Consider the following 23,612-nt stretch of genomic DNA (forward strand, 5'->3'; position numbering starts at 1 on the left):
GCACTTGATATTAATGCTGCAGCATTCATTGTTTGCACAGGCTGGCAGCTCTCTGGAAATAATAACCTTTGCCAGGCTGCAGCAGTCTTCTTTGAATTACAGACTGGTATCTCCTTGAGAAACAACAGGCTTCCATACAGTTTGATGCTGCATCCCCAGGGAAAGACTCTGATGACTAACCTATTAGTCACTGCTTGAGCTCTCCCACCTAAGAGCGCTGTGATGTAGGCCCCGTGAACTCTCTGATGACAGATGTATTTCTCATTATTAGGGTGAAAAGGTAGGCAGCACACTGATATCACCAGCTGCATCAAAACAAAAATACAATGTGTGTAGACATGAGAAAACAGAAGAAATAGAATTTATATTTTACTTTAGTAATAATAATAAGGCTGTGGCAAAGTCTTTTGGAAATTAGTTAATAGGCCCTTTTAACTAATTAGGCCCTAGCCTAAAGTCATTCGATTGTTTACCTCTTTTGTGAGTTGCTTTGGATTAAAGCGTCTGCTAAGCAAATAAATGTAAATGTAAATGTAATATGAGTCAGGCATGAAGGTAAATTTCATTTCATTTGATGCCTGGGCCTTTGTAATATACTGTATCTATTCCATATGCATTTGTAATGTGAATTCTTATTTGAAAAGGAAAGCAGATTCAGCCTAAGTGAGCTTATTCAATTTCAATCCAATTTAATTTATTTTGTTCTTTTCTAAGTGTAGGCTCAACTATACAACTTTAATACAAGTAAAATAGAATTTAGATTCATAAAAACACAAATCAGTTTAAACACACAGTGAAACAGAAAATCCAGTTTGGTTAGCATGACCATCATGACAATATACACTTGTGGCCAAAAGTTTTAAAAGTGACATAAGTGTTGGTTTTCACAAAGTCTGCTGCTTCAGTGTTTTTAGATCTTTTTGTCAGATGTTTCTATGGTAAATTGAAGTATAATTACAAGCTTTTCATAAATTTCAAAGGCTTTTATTGACAATTTCATTTATACAAAGAGTCAACATTTGCAGTGTTGGCCCTTCTTTTTCAAGACCTCTGCAATTCGCCCTGGCATGCTGTCAATCAACTTCTGGGCCAAATCCTGACTGATGGCAGCCCGTTCTTACATAATCAATGCTTGGGGTTTGTCAGAATTTGTGACTTTTTGTTTGTCCACCCAGCTCTTGAGGATTCACCACAAGTTCTGAATGGGATTAAGGTTTGAGGAGTTTCCTGGCCATGGACCCAAAATCTCGATGTTTTATTCCCCAAGCCACTTAGATCTCACTTTTGGCTTATGGCACCGTGCTCCAGCATGCTGGAAAAGGCATTGTTGGTCACCACCCTGTTCTTGGATGGTTGGGAGAAGTTGCTGTCGGGCAGATGTTGATTGACAGCATGCCAGGGCGAATTGCAGAGGTCTTGAAAAACATTGCAAATATTGACTCTTTGTATAAACTTAATGTAATTGTCAATAAAACCCTTTGAAACTTATGAAATACAGTATTTGTACATATACTTCAGTTTACCATAGAAACATCTGACAAAAAGACCTAAAAACAATGAAGCAGCAAACTTTGTGAAAACCACTAATTGTGTCATCCTCAAAACTTTTGGCCACGACTGTACAATCATTCTCAGTTTTAGGATGAAATGGCAGAAAAAGAATGACCACAAATGAATGAACCACTGGAGGTGAGAGGTACACTGTCAGTTGTAAAAGAAAAAGTCCCAGACAAAGTCTGATGACCTCGGCCAACTGTCTGCTTGACCCCTGCTGGGCATTCTATGTATAATTTTATAAAAAGAAGATTAAACACTTACATCCTTGGATTCCCAAACTCCTGGTATCCCTGGTGTCTGTATTTTGATGGACAGAAGGGAGTATGAACTTACAGTTTTGATTCTGTTTATTGCACTTCATGTAGGGTAATTGAAGAGCTGAGTTGCAAAATCAGCTAAGTACAGGAGACAACTTTTTGTGAAAAGGAGAAAAATAATTTTTAAGTATTTGAAATGATATTTTTTAAATTCTTTTTGCAGAATGTTGGTTGTTACATTACTGAAGGTCAATTGCTGGACATCTCAGAAATCTGAATATTTTACATTTTTGTAAAAAATAGGAAAAAAACATACTTTGCAGGTTTTGACGCTAAATCAATGCTATTCCATAAACCTATAAGTAGAAACTTTTATCAAAAGTGCTCTGGATCTTGAAATATTTTTATTATATAACAAAAGAAATTCAGAGCTTTTAGTCTCTAAACTATTTAGCTAAAAAGTAATGCTAAAAGTCATGAATTCCTGTTAAGCATTGTTTAAGTAGTAAATTAAACAAGTTATAAGCAATCTCTAGAATGTCAATATTCTACATCGTCTTCATCATATATTTCAGTATCACTGTCTGCCATTGGTTTAGTGTTTTTGTTGGCTGTTCCAATGACTGGGAGGTAGAACTCTTTAACGTTTTCTGATTGCGGATTGTCCATATTGACTCCCATTTTGCTAAGCAACATTTCGACATCCTTTGCTTTTACTGGATTAACAAAACAATTCAGTGGAAGTGGGTCAGCTGACACGTTTTTTATTTTGCTGCCATGTTTCACAATACTGTGACTGCAAAAGTCGCCCGAATACGTGGTCTTTATATTTATGTTACTTCTTGTTATTTCCACCACTTGAACTTTTGTCAAGTGAAATGGGAGCTTTTTTTTGCAGACTTTTGCAGTTGCAGACTTGTAGTTAAGCACCTGCCAGTCTCTTCCTAAAACTCACAGTGTGGCATATTGAGATGATTGGCTGGTGTACTTAGCAGCTTTTGGAACTAAGGTGGTTATGTATTTAACAGGTTTTGGAACTCACATCAAAATTTATAGGACTATATTTTGGTACTTAGCAGGTTTTGAAGCCCACTTCAATGCCAAGCACATAGCCAACCCTTTGATGAGTCACAACCATGCTTCACCTAAAGTTCGCCAAAAAATGTACTTAGCAGGTTTTGGAACTCACCCCTTGAATTTGTTATTTTTCCTATTGAACTAAAATGCCACATTTCATACATTTATGATCTTTCATGTAACAGAGTAAAACACATACAACATGTAACCAGTCAGAAACAATTCACATACAGTATGTAGCGCTCTTACCAATGCTCCTATTCAAAATAGAACTTAGTTACTCTTCTCTCCTGTTTCATTGAGTTAGGGTTAAAAAAAAACCTGGATTGAATAAGCATTTAAGAATTAAATAAATACATAGCACCCACATTCTCATGCATATAAAAGAATACAATGTACCCCAACTTTACATCCACCTTCTCATGTAACATGAAGCTTCATCAATAAACAAAAACATACACGCTTATCATTCGTTATTCATCAGGCATTCCATTCTTAAATCTAGACGAATAAAATAAACATGCGCTATTCCTTGTAGCACTTTAAATTCTGTAAAGTCCATTGCCCAGATGTGAATATTCAAGATCTGTTTAAGAAGCTCTTCTTTTTTGACTCTAACAGAACAGGCCAACCGTCACTTCTTCGTCACTTCTTCAACAATGCCAAATCCCAAATACGTCTTCAAAATGGCTAACTAACATGTTCGAAACTTCCATGTCTTGCTGACATCCCACATCTGTCATCTCTTTTCTTACTCATTTATTATTATTATTCTCGTTCTTTTTCATTTATCCTGACCTGAGAAGAAAAAAAAAAGTAATAACAACACACCTGTAAACACCACCAAATTCGCCTGCTCCATGTCCCCTCAACTGTTTTATTTTACAATGTTCATGATTACCATTTGTTTTTACATCATTGTGTTGCCTCATCGTCATGTCATTAGTTAACTTGCCAAGGGTGAGTTCACATGGGTTATGACCTCGACATAAAGTTTAGAAAAATTTTAAACAGGTCTAACCAAGATTGCAAATACATTCCTAAAAGACTCATCACATTTACATTGCTAACAAAGAAACATTATATACAGTATACATGTAAAATAATGACTAAACAAAATAGCATTCAAAACATGATTAATCTAATGATAAAAAACATCATTAATAACATAATATACACAAAAATATGTGTTTTGTGGGTGGTTCTACAGGAGGTGGGGGCCATCTGCCAACTACAGGAACTGCCCTCTGCCCTATAAAACCAGAGAGTCTTCCACAGTTCCTGGCAGTTCATTGTGAATTTGCTCTGGAGTTGGCAAGTTATCTGTATTTTGCTCTTCTGGTGCCCTTTGTATATTTTGAAATTTTGATCTTCTGGCTGCTTATTTGACCACTCCATTTGGATTCTGTACTGGGAATAAATGTTTTATTTTATAAAGATTTGGTGCTTGCCCTTAGTACTATCTGGGGTATGACTGTGATATTACCCTCAAGTGAGAATTATTGGAAGTGTTTGGGACTACGTGCTCTGGAACTCTTTAGTGCTTTGGGTCTCCTAGTTCACAACCGGTTGGTTTAATGGTCTGACCTCATGATAACTGTTATGATTTATTTATAACATGTTATCTTTTTAGGATTACGTAACGATGCCATCATCAGCTCCACCATTTTGACTTTTGGTTGCTATGAAGCTGCAAGTCACTAAAGACATGATTTACATACACGTGCATATGTGTTACGTCATGACAGTCATCTTATTTAAGGAAAAAGTGTGGTCAATTATTAAGTGAAAACTTTAACAAAGAAAAAAGCTTTATTTTATGGAAAAGGAGTCTCTCTGCCATTTTGTTTGAAGAGGTCTTGCTTTCCTTTGTACTTCCAGACCATCCTTTTCTATTGATATGAGAGCTGATATGAATTTTGGAATGATTGTAATATTTTCAACAGCATACTTATGATTATTATTATATTATATTATTATATAATTATTATGCAGCCTGATCACTGACTTCAAACATAAAACCAAAAACAAACATTGAAAATCAAATGAAATATGGGGTCAGAAACCTGTTAATGGTTATCTTATTTTGCCCACTTTCATCCAGGTGTGGTACCACATACTCTCAGTTAATTTGCAGTCAACCTAAGAAATAATCTTTTTCACTAATAAATTAATCTCATGATTTAGAGCCACCCCCATAAAAAGAAAACACCCTCAATGAGGCTAGCAAGTCAGTGGCATCATGGCTTGAGCCCTGCATGTATCCTTTTTATTTTATTTTTTTTTTATCTTATTTGTGTTTCATATACAAACACATATGCAGGAGAATAATTTTCAACATTATACAAGTTACATGAAAAATTTTTATTACTATAAAATCTTTTAGCATATGATAAATAATGTCCCAAATTGTTCTAAAATATTTAGGACATACACATAGTTCAGTTGTACTTTGTACACATTTCTTATGGCTTAAGATGTGCAATTATTTTATATTATTTTATTATCTAGAAGCATAACAATATCTCTTGACCTTTGAATTTTCCATTGCTGTATTCTGATTATATTACAAATGTCCCTTAAATAATGACGTGCTGTGCTTGCGCCATTTTGAACAACTAAGCTGAATTCTGTAATATTGTAGAGAAACAAAGTGCCAGTATGCTTGTCTCATTTGGACTGAAGCTCTTTTTTCATGGCTGTTTTTATTGTTAATTTTCCTGACAAAGATATGCTTACCCAGTAATTAGAACTAGACTGACAATTGTCCATTTGCTTACTTTTGTAAGGTGCACCTGTGCAGGATTTTGATGGCTATTACATTTATATAATGATTACCAAATTACTGCTATGATTTTTTCTACTCAAATGGCACAGCTTTTGTTCTTGCTCTCACTGACACAGTTGCCAGTGTTATCGTTAAAATTTTGTCTACCTATATATGTGTATATATATATTAATATATAAACATCTATGCATGGAAGTGTGTGTGTCTGTCTGTCTGGCTACAGCATGAAGCTCAAAGAAAGCCACTCTGTTACCAAAGTGAAACCACCGAGAGGAAAGAAACTCGCTTAGCCTCTAATACACAACTGAGGCGAGCACATTGGCAAAATGAAACGTCGCTTAACCGCTGAAAGACCGGGGAGTAGGGGGCAAACATGTCAACAAACCGAAACCGCAGATGAAAGAGAACCACAGACTACTAGGAGCCCGAGCTTTTTATAGCATACTGTATATATATATATATACAGCATATATATTATATATATATATATATATTTATATATATATATATATATACTCAGCAAAAAAGAAACGTCCCTTTTCAGGACTGTGTATTTCAACAATAATGTTTTAAAAATCCAAATAACTTTACAGATCTTCATTGTAAAGGGTTTAAACAATGTTTTCCATGCATGTTCAATTAACCATAATCAATTAATTAACATGCACCTGTGGAATGGTCGTTAAGACCTTAACAGCTTACAGAAAGTAGGCATTTAAGGTCACAGTTCTAAAAACGCAGGACACTAAAGAGACTTGTCTACCGACTGTGAAAAACACCCAAAGAAAGATGCCCAGGGTCCCTGCTCATCTGCGTGAACGTGCATTAGGCATGCTGCAGGGAGGCATGAGGACTGCTGATGTGGCTAGGGCAATAAATTGCCATGTCCGCACTGTGAGACGCCTAAGACAGCGCTACAGGGAGACAGGAAGGACAGCTGATCATCCTCGCAGTGGAAGACCACGTGTAACAACAGGATCGGTACATCCGAATATCACACCTGCGTGACAGGTACAGGATGGCCACAACAACTGCCCGAGTCACACCAGGAACACACAATCCCTCCATCAGTGCTCAGACTGTCCGCAATAGGCTGAGAGAGGCTTGACTGAGGGCTTGTAGGCCTGTTGTAAGGCAGGTCCTTACCAGACATCACCAGCAACAACGCCGCCTATGGGCACAAACCCACCTTCGCTGGACCAGACAGGAGTGGCAAAACTGATGAGTCACGGTTTTGTCTCACCAGGGGTGATGGACGGATTCGTGTTTATCGTCGAAGAAATTGAGCACGTCTGGGACCTGTTGGATCGCAGGGTGAGGGCTAGGGCCATTCCCCCCAGAAATGTCCAGGAACTTGCAGGTGCCTTGGTGGAAGAGTGGGGTAACATCTCACAGCAAGAACTGACAAATCTGGTCCAGTCCATGAGGAGGAGATGCACTGCAGTACTTCAAGCAGCTGGTGGCCACACCAGATACTGACTGGTACTTTTGATTTTGAGCCTCCCTTCATTCAGGGACACATTGTGAAACATTTTTAGTTTATGTCTTATGGCGTTGACTCTTTTAGTGTTCATGCAAATATTTACACATTAAGTTTACTGAAAGTAAAAACAGTTGAAAGTCAGAGGACGTTTCTTTTTTTGCTGAGTATATATAGTGAAAATAAACCATCTTGGCACAGGAAAAGGTTTGGTGTAGCCACCTGTATACTTGAATAAGGCTGCAAAGTGGAAGAATTGGTAGTACCTTAGTGTACACACTGAGTTCAAAAAAGGAGCTGAGAACTGAAGGAGGATGTCTGGCTTTTAAGGCACGCCAACGGAAGTGACATCATAAAGGCCGGAACTGGAAGTGGCGTCATCATGGCCCAGGCAGAATTTTCCTTGTTTGGTCTGCAGGAATAACAGAGAAAGGTTTACTGCACCCAGGCCTAGCATGGAATTACCTTCTTTAGGTCCTTCTAGTTGCCTCCCATGCACAAGTGTGTGACAATATATACTGTATATAAGACTATGCATTAGGATGTGCCAGAATGTTGTTAAACAGAATTTCTTGTCATGTTTATGGTCCATCCATTTGAATGGGGCCTGCATCAAATGCCCAACCTGCCCACCTGCAGGCTCCAACACTGATTAGTTCACAATTCTGACTTGCTGTGGCTTAATTATCTGTCCTTGAAGTTTAAATTAATCACTCCTGTCCATAAGCGCATCATTAGTATTCTATAGATTATTATTATCCAAGTTAGTAGTATTAGGGTGTTGTACCATGTTAGCCATTATGAATGTAGAGAAAAGCCAAGCAAAATGACACCTTTTATTGGCTAACTAAAAAATTACAATATGCCTGAAGAAGGGGCCTGAGTTGCCTCGAAAGCTTGCATATTGTAATCTCTTTAGTTAGCCAATAAAAGGTGTCATTTTGCTTGGCTTTTCTCTATATTATCCAAGTTAAAATCCCAAATTTCACAGAGGTAAAACCCTTTGCGTGTTTTTATTGCTCACACAGTCCTTCTCAGGAATCTGGCACACTTCAGTCACAGCCTATTGCATCTTTGATCCACCAAGTAGGTCTGAACTGCACTGAACTCTCATGGTGCCTTGCCCTTCTGTGGGAGACAATGGGATGAGCTCCTTCCCTAGATGTTGCCTGCCATCCAACCCCATCTCTTAGACACTTTCAAACCACAATTCATAAGGTTGCCACAGTTTCAAGGGTTCCTTGTCCATCTCAGGATGATGGTATGCTTAAGCATCCCACCTTCTCACTCCTTGGGCAGTCTACCACTCTGCTGATGATGAAATGGCCATGCCATAGAAACTCTCCTCAATACTCAGTCCAGCTCTCTGGTAAGTCACCAGCTCAACTGACGCTGCTCTTTCTGTTGTTATACCCCATCTATGACCGGCAATCATTTTGGCCTGAATTCCAGCTGAACACAAATACCACCTTGTCTACCGGTAACCCATTTTTACTTATATCCATTGGCTCTTGTAACAGCTGGTGCCTGCTGATTACCACGCATCCTACCCAAACATCTGTCTAACTACATCACAATGAAAAGGGAACAGCAATGAAAGACACAACAAAAAATGGGTAAATGTGTAATGTCCATCTTGATAATGAAGAAACAACAAATCAACCCACGTCCCCTGAGTTACAAGATGGCAGCGGTAAGCAGTGTACAACTGAGCCACTCCCACAGGGGAACAAGTACATTTACTTAAATTAATTAAATGGTAAATTGAAAACAGAAGGCATAACATCTCTGAGGAGTGAAGTTAGCCAGAAGGGATTATGTCTGTATAGTCTTCTGTATTTCACTGGTAAGCCTCTTGCATATTCTCTGACGTGATATAAAGTATGGGTTTTTGTTACATACAATATATTCTATTGTGATAAATTACACGACTCATAAGAAGTAGTGAAAACAACAAAATACATTTATATGATTTCTATAGGCAAATTAGATGCAAGAACTCCAACAAGTGTGTTAAAGTGCTTCTCTAGAGAGAGACATCTTATTGCATCACAGGATTAGGATATGAACACCGACAATGAAAGAAGAGAAGGCTTGGAAGCGGTTCTTACCTTGGGGTGCAATGCGAGTGCTTTGTCAGTGAGATACCTAAGGGATGATTGAGGTGTTAGGTAAAATTGATTAAGGCTCTTAGCTGTCTCCTAGAAGCAGAGAGTATATTTGAGACTGCCTTACATCTGCATCAGATATCAGCTTTGGGAAACAAACACACATACATTTTATATAAATTAGAAAATGAGACCCAAAAATTACTATAACATGATTTATAACAGACACATGCTGTCACTTTAAGGTACTATATAAAAGTCAAACTGGAACTACAAGATGATATAAATGTAACCCCCTTGTACGTCCTTTCCTTCTTAAGCAGTGTGCAGGGCCTGGAGGTCTTTAGTTTGGTGTCACCACCCAATAGTTAAATTTACTTTCAACCATTTAGCTCATTTAACTCGTAACAAATCACACCTTTCACTCAGTTTAAAGAACACAAAATGTTCTCTTTACTTGAAACCAAGAAACAGACGACCAAACATTTGCATATTATAACTATGTACAGTATGAAAAAAAACAAAAGAATGATAAGCTGTTTACAAAACTATACGCCGTCCTTTCAACACTACTGGTGAGCTCACTGTTAGTATCTACTGTATATCGTTTTAGAGCAATTAGTCACTCCATTGGGGGCCCCAAATGCAGCTTGGGTGTGTAATGGCCAACAAACAAAACTGTACTGACCCCTTCATTTGAGCTTTAGCTCAAGCCACAAAAATCAAACAAATAATAAAAAAAAAAAAATACACACACACGCAGACCTTGGGTGGATGAACTCTTCCTCCTTGTGTCCATCCTTTGGTCTTTTGTCTCACCCCTGTCTGGTATCAGGAAAAATTCACCAGTGGGTTGCACACGTGTCCTACCGACTTTCTCCTCGTTTATTTCCTGCACACTCCGGTCACCCCTGCTGGACACATTTTATCCGATAGTGCCTGTTAGGGAATGGCGTTCACTTTTGTCCCACTAAATTGTTTAACAGCTTCAGTTTTCTACTCCTCCCTCTCTTACTCTCTCAAAAAACCATTTTGCCATACGTTTCTTTTTTTCTTTTTCGTTTCTACATTTCAATATAGTATAGATTTATCGTCCTCGTCAGCGTTATGCTTCTACTTCTCTTCTACTAGTTAGGCGTTTTGCTAAAGCTGTCTCCTTAAAGCTGTGTCTCACTTCAGCGTTCCGCTTAAGTTATCCTTCCTCTCCTAACAGTGTTCAACTCTACTCCAAGTGTGTCCCCTCTTTTACTTCTGTGTTCCTCCAGTCCTCTCTTTTTCCTCCAATCCCATCCCTGTATCTACCTGACACAGCCTGAGGATGGACCAATGAGGGAGCACTAACAGGTGTTAAGCTAGGCTTTATGCCCCTGCTCTGTTTTGAGTTACAATTCGCAACCACACTTATTTTAATTATGACATTATCTTTATTAACAAAATACATTCTGCAAAATCTACCCTGGTTAAATAAAGTTCACATTTGCTTTTACTTTACCTTGCACACACACACGCACACACACATGCATAAACTTTGACAAGATAACTGGATGCTTAAAGTAATTTCCCCCCTACTAGTAATTCTTAAATAGATACTAGTCACACTCTAATTTAAACAAGTGGTCCAAATTTAAAGAGGTTCAGCACCAATGTCTTTTTGCCATATGGCATCTGTGAGGACTCAGTTGGCACAAAAGACAAAAATGCAAGGCGTGCCACTGAATCTAACCGTTTTGCTACGATAGAAAAATATACAGTGGATTCAGCAAGTATTCAGACCCCTTTACTTTTCTCTCATTTTGTTATGTTGCAACCTTGTGCTAATACCATTGGAATTCATTTTTCCCCAACATTAAGCAACACACAATACCCCAGAATAGCAAAGTGAAAACAGGACTTTTTTTAAATAATTGCAAATTTGTTAAAAATAAAAATCACCAGAGGAAAAAAGGATCAAGAGAAGAGATATTGTCAAGAAACATACAAAGATAGTAAACAGGAGATCAAAAGTACAAGCACCAAAACTGTGAGATGAATTTTAGAGATCAAAGTCAAAAGGAGAGGCAAAATTTGTTACCAAAGTACAAAGAAAGGATCAAAGGTTGTTGTCCACAATCTCAGATAGAGATCTGACCTTAAAGATGACCTTTTATCCCATTATCTCAATGACATCATGGGCCACATGCCTCTGGGTCGTTACCAAGGAAAACCAAAAACAAATGGCGTTGAGAACCAGTAAACAAAATAACAACAGATAAAATAAATAAAAATAAAAAAATCTTGCAAAAGCCAGCATAATAAATGGAATCCTTATATTCCAATATGTAATTAGGGAAAGAAAAATACAAGTAAATACTGTGTGAAAAGGCCAGAATAAATTAAATATGGAACACCTATGTTACGTGTATATACTTAATATAGCAGCACTACATGGTGAATCCTCTCATACTCCAAAACTAACAAAAATAAAAGAAAAATCAAAACCTAAACTAAGGTTAAGTACACATTATGTTAAGGGATCATTTGAACACCCCTAAATCTGTGGATTCACTGCATCAAAAATTGGGAACCAAACACAAACGCACAAAAAGAAAAACCTTGCTAAAAACACAAGCCACACACAAATGGAGTAAATCACTAGAAAGCTGTAGAGTCAACAAACATCACAAAGACAGCATTTGGGTAATTAAAGAAATCAGAAAAGGGAACAACTTACCTGTGTCTCTGAACACCCGTGATGTCACAGCATATCAATTACTGATTTGTGTTTATTACACCATGTTGAAATAGCTGAACTACATATTGACACAGTAGTCAACAATTCTCCCTCACAGATCCAGACACCTAGGATACATTCTTAACCCGGTCACTGTTTGTGTGGAATTAATAAATTCTCTCCCTGTTCATTAGATTAGCTATACATTATTAATCCCATGGGGATTCAAAATGAAATTTTCTTTTTTGTTTCTTTTGTTAAGAGGGGTTTTTCTTTTGTTAGGCTGATTGGAATTCTAAATTAGTGAAGATAACTGCATATGGATGCACGTGTGAGTGTGCATTGTGGCATATCATCCAGGACTGGTTCCTGCATTTTGCCTGAGGCAACTCTGATAGACTCTGCCAGTGGTGTAATTACAGGCAGTTGAACTGCTATCCATGGGGCTTGGGGGTCCAGAGTGACTTTCATCTCACATGAGAGTGGAGTAAATTCTTTTTTACACTGGTGCCCATCAAGTTCTAGTTAGGTCTATACTGCTCTCCTTGTTTGGAATAATTAGGTTTAAAAATGGATGGATGAAGACATGATTTAATTTAATATTAATGGGAGATTTCAGCAATTGACAGCCTTTTTGATGAGTATCATTAACTATCTGACTGTTCTGACACACTCTGCTTAAAACTACAGTATTTCAGAGTATGGAGTTCTAAACAGTTTTACATTAGTGTTTATTTTAATGTAAAATTAAACTACTTACTGATTATTAAATGTCAAATTAGCTTCAAGTAAAAATCTTTTTTTTTTTTTTTAATTTATCGTAAAAAGTTGTCTTTAAAAATGGATACCCAAGGAAAGGAAAGCATGTCAACTATTTAAAGGAATAATTTTCTGATTATGATAATTTGCCTGTCTATCCTTTACCCTTTATATTTGACTTAAGTGAATACATAAGTTAATAATATTTTTTAATTGTTTCTTATTAGAAAAAAACTTTGGCAGCTATCAAGTTCCATCATTCTTCTCTCAGCTCTGTGGACTCTTGGTTTATCTCGTAAGTAGCTCTATTATCATCTCATCTTATTCTCAAACCCACTTAATACAATTCAGAGTCACATGTGGTGTGTGCCCTATCCTGGCACCACTGGGCACAATGAAACAGCCAAGGGCACATACACACACATGTTCATAGGAATCAATTTGGAATTGCTGATTAACCTAACGACATTTGGGATGGTGGCCCACACACACACACACAGAGTGATTATGCAAAATCCACATGGAAATTGTTCAGGCACAGGACTCAAACCTGGGATGTTGGATCTGTGAGAAGCCAGCAATAACCAAACTAATTATGAAAAATTATAATAAACTCAAATAAATATTAAGAAAAATCTATAAATTACCAGCAAATGACAATCGTTCTCTGCTGAATCATAAGACTCAATTATTGCTGGGATTTCTGTTAACATACCACACATTTTAAAGACACTTAGGATCATTCGTAACATAAATTAATAATACATGTTCGGTAAGCAACTCTGGTGCAGGAGGAACATGATGACTCCAAGTTTTCATTTCTTCCAGTTTCTTAATTAGAATACAGCATTTTTGCGCTCAATGGTGCATGTCGTTTAATTGCATAGTTTGATCCATTTTTCATTCTGCAGTGACAGAAATTCCTCCAGTCAGGACTTTATAGTTGTTGGCAAATTTGGCATCTTGCAGTTATTTATATCTCCCCACAGAACAATAAACTCATTTTAGTCATGCCCATTGAGTTAGAGGAGTAGGCCTACTCGCCAAGTCTGATTTACTGTTAACTTTTTAAGTGAGGACATGGTGTCAGTCATTACTTCTACATTCTACAAAATTGCTCATTTGAGTCCTGTCACATGCATATGCTTTCTTTTTCTGAAAAAAAAAAAAAGTTTTATGAACTGAACTTCACAAGTACTCCGCTCTCCTGATTTCGTTCAAAATAATGGAGTAGTGTAAATGCTGACAACTGTCTATTAATTTTCATTCTAAAATATTTACACTTCATTGTTAACTTTCTGCTTGTTGGTTCAGGAAAATTAAACCTATTATACAGCAGATTAACATGGCATGCTGGCACAGTGGTTACTTCTGGACCAGGTCACCACACTTTTGTGTAGGTACTCCACATGGCAGCAGTTTTTAAATAATGGAAGGTCGGAGAAAGCAAGCTAAACTCATAACTCATTAGAATTTACATTCCAGACATAGTTTGTTAAGAAAGAAGAAAGACAGAGTAATCCATGTAATTGGGCCACAACAAAAAACATAAATCAGGAATAGAAAAGATTTCGAAACCGAGGAGCCTTTCAAATGAACAAACCAACAGATAGCTTCGTCTTTTTAGTGAATACAAACTTGGAAAACCAGGGCCACAATGCTGAACTTTATAGCCCTTGACTTGTGATGTCATGCTGTCAGTGACCCTTGACATTACTCCTAGCAACCATATAGCAACTGTCAACACTAAAGTCCCAAAACAACAACACCAACAACAACATGTATTCATATTGCATGTTTTTGTACAAATGATGTAGCTCAGAGTGCTTTACAAGGTGAAGAAAGAAAAAAGAAAAATTTAAAAATAAAATTAGGTAATGCTAAGTAAGAAAGAATAAAGTAAGGTCCGATGGCCAGGAGGACAGAAAAAGGGTGGTGCCCATAAAAAACAAAATGGAGTATTGGGATAAAGCCAATTGACATAAGAAATGATGCAATGAAACAAAAAATAAACGTGACCACTGGATTCCAACATTGCATACGTTATACTGTATTTACAGCCCAAGGAACCATTAAGAAAAATCAGAATCAAATCGTCACACTTTGTGGAGTTTGCACTTTCTCACTGTGTCTGTGTGAGTTTTCTCACGGGTTCTGTTATACTAGCAAGGACTTGCAAAAATATTTTTTGAGCAGGATCAGGAGATAAGACATAGTCAGAAGTCAAAAAAGGGTTAAAACTGTGAGATTGAGTAATCAGAAATCAGAATTGAAATGAAATTGAAATGAGGAGCAAAAACTGAAGTCAAAATATTTGCAAGCAAAGTGTCAGCACCAAAAACACTACTGAGTTTAGAGAATATGCTCATCAAGAAGGGTTTTGTAACTGTAAAAACCTGGATTAGAAAGTGCTCAAAATAGCAATCTTTTAACCTTTAATATTGTAATCAAGAGTTCATGACCTTTGAGCAAACACCCCTAACGATGTGGATTCTCATCTAACAATGGCTGACAATAATTCACAACACAGCACAAAAAGTAAGCAGTGTTTCAGTAAACTGACCTCAATATTGGATTCCTTGCCATGAAAAATCCAGAATGGAGTGTTAGGCCATACCTTTGAATACACAAACACTCATGAAATATTTTGAACAATCCAACTCATGACATGTTTGCTGTTGATTCTGAATTCTGGTTGGTTGTGCGACTGGGCCATACAATCGATTGGCAGCCTGTCCAGAGTTGATTCTTGGCCTGTGCCTGACGCTCTTGGCTGTAACCCCCCCATGGTACTGAATTAGATGAAGCAGGTTATGTGATGTAATGCCATCTTATGTTGCAGCATGTTAACAGGCAGAGCTATTTTGTCCCAGCATACATTTAAAAATATCAGTCCACATGTGACTCTTGTAACCTTCAACTTTATCAGCAGTAGCTTTACATACAGTACAGAAATCTTTAAATGAGCTGTCATGTCTACTTAATTTCCCAAAGTCATAGACAAAATAGTGCTGTAATAAGAAATATCATTTTTGCTGCAAGTTTATAATGTGATTAGATCTGTCAAAGAATGGTAAATGTATCCCTGTTTTTTCAAGTAAACTGCTTTTTGGTGTTGAGACTCACCTCACTAACCTTACCTTTACCTTCCCTCAGAAACAAAAATTGAATTCAACCCTAACAGTTTAGATGACAGTACCGTGTGTCCGAAGATACGAGTTGGGCAAGATGACCTCCCAGGTAATAACACTAAATTACTATGACTATATACTGCTGTGAAAATATTAAACATAAAAGCATAAGGCTGTTTAATAGCCAAGGTATACAGGCCATTTAAGGTGTTACAAGAATTAGGGTATGCACAGGGAGTCTGAAAGGGGTCTCTGTCAGCTCTTGGTTCCATAATGAACGTCTACTTTTCTGTCCAAGTAGGTCCTTATAGTGGAAGGAACAGAAGGAGTGAAGCTAGAGATATTACTTCAGCTGTTCTTTTCAGTCTTCAGTTCTAGAAATGGGAAAGGAAGATATGTTAGTAGCTGCGTTACATTAAAATCCATTCTTGGTGGTGCATCCTTAAAGTCCGTCTCTGTAAATTTCACATTGTACCCTCTTATTAGACAATATATATGTGACAGCATAAATTATATATATACTCAGCAAAAAAAGAAACGTCCTCTGACTTTCAACTGTTTTTACTTTCAGTAAACTTAATGTGTAAATATTTGTATGAACACTAAAAGAGTCAACACCGTAAGACATAAACTAAAAATGTTTCACAATGTGTCCCTGAATGAAGGGAGGCTCAAAATCAAAAGTACCCGTCAGTATGTGGTGTGGCCACCAGCTGCTTGAAGTACTGCAGTGCATCTCCTCCTCATGGACTGGACCAGATTTGTCAGTTCTTGCTGTGAGATGTTACCCCACTCTTCCACCAAGGCACCTGCAAGTTTCTGGACATTTCTGGGGGGAATGGCCCTAGCCATCGATCCAAATCGATCCCGCTCCAGGGTACAGGCCTCGGTGTAACGCTCATTCCTTCGACGATAAACACAAATCCGTCTATCACCCCTGGTGAGACAAAACCGTGACTCATCAGTGAAGAGCACTTTTTGCCACTCCTGTCTAGTCCAGCGAAGGTGGGTTTGTGCCCATAGGTGGCGTTGTTGCTGGTGATGTTTGGTAAGGACCTGCCTTACAACAGGCCTACAAGCCCTCAGTCCAGCCTCTCTCAGCCTATTGCGGACAGTCTGAGCACTGATGGAGGGATTGTGTGTTCCTGGTGTGACTCGGGCAGTTGTTGTGGCCATCCTGTACCTGTCACGCAGGTGTGATATTCGGATGTACCGATCCTGTGCAGGTGTTGTTACACGTGGTCTTCCACTGCGAGGATGATCAGCTGACCTTCCTGTCTCCCTGTAGCGCTGTCTTAGGCGTCTCACAGTGCGGACATGGCAATTTATTGCCCTAGCCACATCAGCAGTCCTCATGCCTCCCTGCAGCATGCCTAATGCACGTTCACGCAGATGAGCAGGGACCCTGGGCATCTTTCTTTGGGTGTTTTTCACAGTCGGTAGACAAGTCTCTTTAGTGTCCTGCGTTTTTAGAACTGTGACCTTAAATGCCTACTTTCTGTAAGCTGTTAAGGTCTTAACGACCATTCCACAGGTGCATGTTAATTAATTGATTATGGTTAATTGAACATGCATGGAAAACATTGTTTAAACCCTTTACAATGAAGATCTGTAAAGTTATTTGGATTTTTAAAACATTATTGTTGAAATACACAGTCCTGAAAAAGTGAAGTTTCTTTTTTTGCTGAGTATATATATATATACACTGTATATAATTTTATATATATATATATATATATAGTATATATATATATATATATACAGTATATATATATATATATATATATATATATATATATATATATATATATATATATATATATATACACTGCTGCTGGAGCTGTAAATGACCTCAGAGATTCAATAAAACATCTATCTACTATATCTATTGTAAAGAAAAGGAGAGACAACTTCAAAGTTTTGAGTGACCTTGCGGCCAACCCCATATAATTATAATGAAAAGGTTTAAAAAAAAAATACAAAAAAAAAATTGTGTAAAATGCAAAAGATCGATTCATCTAGATTGTTCTCTGAGACAGACTGCCCAAGATGGCGGTCTTCTCCAGATTTCATGGATTCTGGGAGGAAGAGGCGGGTCCAGGTGGACAGACCCTGGAAGTGACGGCAGAGATGGAATGGTGTCAATTAGAACACAGTGCCACCTCCAGTCTTGGTGGAGTATTACCATCACCTAAGCCTTCAAGCTGTTTCCTATGCGCATGTGCGTGACACTATCCATATAATATGGCTGCTGCAAGGCCTTCCTTATACATCTGAGGGCGCTAAACCCAAAACTGGCAACAGAACTGCTCTATTGCATCCAGTTTTGGAGAGATGAAGATTTAAAACAAAAATACAATTTTTAGAAAATTATAAATTACACATATAATTGTTTAAGATATAATTATTACTTTAAAATAGCCACTTGGTAGGCTCTCTTTCTTATAACCCTCTGAAGGTGTTTCATGGTGGAATGACCAACAGGTATCAGCTCACATAGACTCACTCCACTTTCCACACTACCATCTCTACATTTGAGCGACACTCCGGTGAAACCTGTCTCCATGTTCTTCAGAGACCACTCAGATGTTCTCGGGGAAAAATTACAAATGAGAGTGTAGGAAATGGGTTTTTAAAGACATGTTGCATCCAAGTACATTTGAACAACAGCTTTTTCTGTGCTGGACAATCAAAATTATTTTTATAATGTTCTAAATATGAATTGCTGGTTATTTTGAAGTATTGAAAAGGAAAATAGTAAAATACTCAATGAGAGCAATAATGTGTAGCAAATACTTGATTGTGGGTTGTTTCCAACGCAACTGACATTACAAATGAGGAAAACTGCCATTTATCAGCTCAAACCTTACTTCAAATGATATTGTGAACATTAAGAATACTTATAACATTAAAAACTTATTTTTTTAAAAAAAGGAACGTTTTCAAAATTCAGAGTCAGAGATCTCACAGAAATGGTTTGTAGTCACGAAATTCCACCACAGTATGTGAATGCACAAGAATACCTCACTTCAGACTACAGAACTACCCTGCTGACTTCTGTGAGGACAATGTCCGAACTTAACATCAGTTCTAAGAGTTAATGAGACTGCGCATCACCCATATCCAGCCCCGCCCCAAACATCTAGATCCAACCCATTCTGCAGGCTGCAATGAATGGTATTAAGATGAATGGTTAGATGACACGGTTTTATTGTCAGTGGCACATTTCTGAAAATCATCCCAGATTCATCTTATAATTTTTCTAAAGTGGTGGAAGTCTACATGTTAGTTAACTGACTGAGTAAACCATTGTGTTTGTGTAGCCCTTTTGTTTTTTGGTTTAATACTGCAGCAACAAGTGTCTAGCAAAATACATCAGAGTAAAAGTGGTCATTTGCATTTGAAAATCTAGTGAAGTAAATACACAGAAAATTTTATACCCCGGTAAAATAGAAATATTCTCAAAATACAATCAAGTACAGTAACAAAGTATATCTACTGTACATTGTTACTTTAAAGCACTGGTGAATGACATACTCAAAACTGTGCAAAAAGCAATGGAATTTCTGAATGAAAGATCCTAACAGTAACCTTTTTCCACCCACTCAAACAAATGCAGTTTTCAATGCCTGGAAAACATTTGGGATTAAATCACTTAGAGATCTGTACATAGACGTCTTTGCATCCTACGAACAATTACACTCCAAATTGAACTTTCCAGCAACACATTTCTTTCACTACCTTCAAATTTGAAACTTTGTGAAATAGAACCTGCCCAATTTTCCTCACCTCCCACCTACCTCTATGCTGGATGAAATATTGCTAATTCTGGAGGACTCAGACGGCATTTCTGTATTATATTAAACCATATTACAGTCCCATCCTTTCAAAGATCCAAGAAAACAGTGGGAAAACGATCTCTCACTCAACATCTCAGAAAAGGAGTGGAAAGTAGAAATACACAGAATTCACTTAAGCTTCATATGCGCAAAGCACTGAATTATTCAACTCATAATTATATGTTGAGCGCATCTCTCTCGTTTAAAATTGTCCAAAATGTTTCCAGGGCAAGATCCAAACTGCGAACGCTGCAATCAAGTTCCAGCCTCACTGAGTCACATGTTTTGGGCCTGCACCAAATTAACATCATTCTGGACAAAAATCTTTAAAAACCTCTCGGACAGACTTGGTGTCACAATCCCTCCTAATCCATTAACAGCTGTGTTTGGTGGACTCCCAGATGAGCTTAAAGCCGAGAAGGACAAGTAAACTGTGATTGCCTTTACTACACTACTCGCACGTAGACATATCTTGCTCAACTGGAAGAATCCTAACTCTCCTATTCTAACTCAGTGGGTAACCAATGTTATATATTATTTGATACTGGAAAAAATCGAATTCTTAATTACAGGATTCTGCACAAAACTTTTTCAAAATCTGACCGGATCTAATCAATAATATGTTAGAATAAGCATTTAAATTGAAAAAGAAGGTTCTCTCCCCTCTTTCAATCCATTTATCTTTATTCATTTATTAATTTATCTATTTACTTATTTTTACTAGCTTAAAATTTTACTCTGCTGGCCTAGCTCTCTTTCTCAGGGGTGGGGGATGATTTGTTTTGAACTTTTTTTTTTTTTGTGAAACTTGAGTTACAGTATTTGTATTATTTATATGGAATGTTATTTGATTTTAACAAAATCAATAAAATTAAAAAAAAAGATCCTAACAGTAAGTTTTACCATGGCTTATATTTTTCAAACCACCTCACATAATTAATACTTACAGTTTCTCCAGAGTCTGTGAATGTAGTAGGTACCACTGCTCAGATGCTTGCCTGTTCCTGTTTGAATATGGATGCTTCTTATAGATAATCAATTTATTTTTTTTCTCTCTCTCTTTGAAACGTGTGTGCGACTTACTGCAGGTAGAATCATTACCCATTGATGATACAGTGCTTGGACCAGACACAGAAATATAATTTTCCGGTGTGAATTAATTATATATAGAGATAAAGAACAGTCATACAGTTATTAGCTCTAACATTTTATTCTACTTAATTTAGTGTAAAATACTTGACATGGTGAAGTCTCTCTTGTCCCAAGTGTTTAATGCTTTCAGTGAGAAGTTCAGAGATAGAAACTGAGCAATTGCTGCGGTACTGCAGGCCCGTTTGACAAGGATATTAACTCACCATATACTCTTAAAAATAATTTTTTGGTTCTTTTCTGGGTTGTATGGTTCCACATGCTTGACAAAGCACCATTTCATCATGGGAGGGTTCTTTGCATATGAAGTTGTTTCTTTGTGATTTGAAAAACTGCCTAATATGTAGAAAAAAATCTTTGATGTATGGTAGGCTACCTAGATGACATCAAGAGATTAAGAAAATGGGGATTTAACCTTTGTTATTGTACAGTATGCAGCAAGAGTCCTTTTAAAATCATGACCAATTGGCATTTCACAAATCTGTTACCATCTACTGCGCTGGGCTGGCGCCCTGCCCGGTGTTCGTTTCCTGCCTTGCATCCTGTGTTGGCTGGGATTGGCTCCTGCAGACCCCCGTGACCCTGTAGTTAGGATATAGCGGGTTGGTAATGGATGGATGGATGTTACCATCTATTCATGGTAAGTTTTGCATGGATATAAATAAATGGTTCTTTCTGGAGTCTTCATGTGAATGGGTCTTTTGGGAGCCAAAAATGGTTCCACAATTACATCACTACTCTGTCACCTTTATTTTTAAGAATGTATGGCAGTGTTGTGTCAAATGCTGCCTATTCTCTCCATGATGGGTTGTCCTTAAGCATCCTTATATACCTCATTCCACTACTAAGAGATGCTTCTGGGATTTGCATTTTACTTATTGCTGTAGTCATCGGACTGTACTTCTTCCCATTGCTCTCATTTTCACACTCGTCAATTATAACAGACATGTTGCCATTAGTGTGTAATGTAGTAGGATTTCCTTTATACATATCCATTATTTATTTATCCCCAAATTGTCCACCAACCAACATCCGTATTTCAGTTAACACCAATTCCTTTGCGGTGTTTGGCATACAAACAAAAAAAAAAATGTCTAAACCAAAATATATTTATATGTTGTGCAAGAAAGTAAACTTTCTTAAAAGTCATTCCGAGCCCACTGTATCCAAGGGGTCAATGATGACATGGTTTGTTCAGTTGTTTCTATTAAGCACTTAGATATTTCAGTGCCTATCCTATCCTGTCTATATAAAGCAGCTCCTCGCCATTTAAGGTGCATGCAAGGCCAGACTTCTGCATGGGTTAACCAGAGCTTGGCTACTGTGGCCCCGAAATTAATGCTTTATGAACAAAACGTGTTCTGGCCAATCCAGTCCTATTTAACCACTTTCCCGTGATAACTCGGCCACCATTAATCTCATCCCTCAGTTTACACGCTACAAGTGAACTTTAGCTAGCGGTAAGCACCTATTAGGCAGCATAAGCAGCAACAGGAGAGTTGAATATGGGCTGTCGGAATGGAAAGTGAGCAAAGATCAAAGCTGTTTGTCGTGTTATAAAAGTGTTAGTTAATAACAATGGCCAGTGACAGCATTAAAGATTCTACTGGTCAAACTCGTATGAAGGTGATGATTTTGCATAGCCACTTCTAAATAGGCATTTGTATCAGGCGTTTTGGGAGATTTTCAAAGCTGTAGTTAACTTTCCAGGACACAAGTCAGATTTTTCAGATGCAGGTGATCCTTTTCAGTTCATTTTTATGTGACAAAATATTACCTTTAGTTGTTACTGACTTAAAAAACAAACATTCACAGCAGCCCATCCAGCTCTGCACGCTGAGACTAAATTACAGATGCTTATGTAGCCTGCCGCCAGTTACGATGAGCTGCTGGCTTTCTTTGCACTTACATAATAACTGAAAAGCCTAATGTTGAAATGTGCTGATTCAACAAAAAATGTTTTTATTAATGCCGTATGGACCATCCTGGATATGGATCATGAGTTAGAAATGTTTCAGCTTATTTGACAGGTGTTTGCCTTTTGTTAACAACACCTTACCACCTGTGACTTCTCAGACAAGTGAAAAGTTCATTTTGAAAATAAAATCATTCTCTGCACTTTACATACCTGAGCTAAATTCTATGGTTAGCAAATCACATTGTCTTGAAAGGCAGCTCGACAATGAAGCAACAAAAACTGTACCTCGCGCAATTACTCAGTTGACAGTGTTTCTATTGAACAAAAGATAAAGTTTATTGGTATATGGATAACAATTTCCAGAGTCTTCAAACTGGTGAAAAAGTAAACCTGGTACTGTGTTTCTACTTTTATTTTTTATATAATGTTATCATAGCCTCCTTAGTATTATGCTTACCCATTGAAAAATGAGCCAAAAACTTTTAATTTTTTTCAGCAACAAAAATGGTATTATGTGTAACAGAAACATGTAAATAGCAAAATGCCACCATAAATATAGTGTGAAAGTGTGTCTAGTATCCACTGCTATGCTGATGCAGATTTAGCACACATCCTTCGTGTGATATGCTTTGAAACAGTCACTGACGCACATCCTAATGATGCAGTCAGGACAGTAGAAGCATGTTTCTTTGCACACTTTTCTTATAATATCTTTACTGTTGCTTGCACACAAGAAAGTAGAATGTCAGTGCCTGAGCTGCATGATCGACACATGCCTTCTGTTATTGTCAGCTACCACAGCACAAGGCTCAGTGACTTCCGTATTTTCCCGGTACAAA

The 23,612-nt window shown here is 37.5% G+C and overlaps 1 protein-coding gene across 1 annotated transcript in view; it reads left to right on the forward strand.

Moving 5' to 3' along the window:
* Positions 1 to 23,612, forward strand: part of LOC120515855 (collagen alpha-3(IX) chain-like) — a 161,033-nt gene that overhangs the window by 22,734 nt on the left and 114,687 nt on the right. The window contains exons 2-3 of the mRNA XM_039737189.1: positions 12,964 to 13,031; positions 15,893 to 15,976. Of these exons, the coding sequence (XP_039593123.1) occupies positions 12,964 to 13,031; positions 15,893 to 15,976 (152 nt within the window). The remainder of the gene's footprint in view (positions 1 to 12,963; positions 13,032 to 15,892; positions 15,977 to 23,612) is intronic.

The sequence above is a fragment of the Polypterus senegalus genome, chromosome 15, assembly GCF_016835505.1.
Source record: "Polypterus senegalus isolate Bchr_013 chromosome 15, ASM1683550v1, whole genome shotgun sequence".
Classification (NCBI taxonomy): domain Eukaryota; kingdom Metazoa; phylum Chordata; class Cladistia; order Polypteriformes; family Polypteridae; genus Polypterus; species Polypterus senegalus.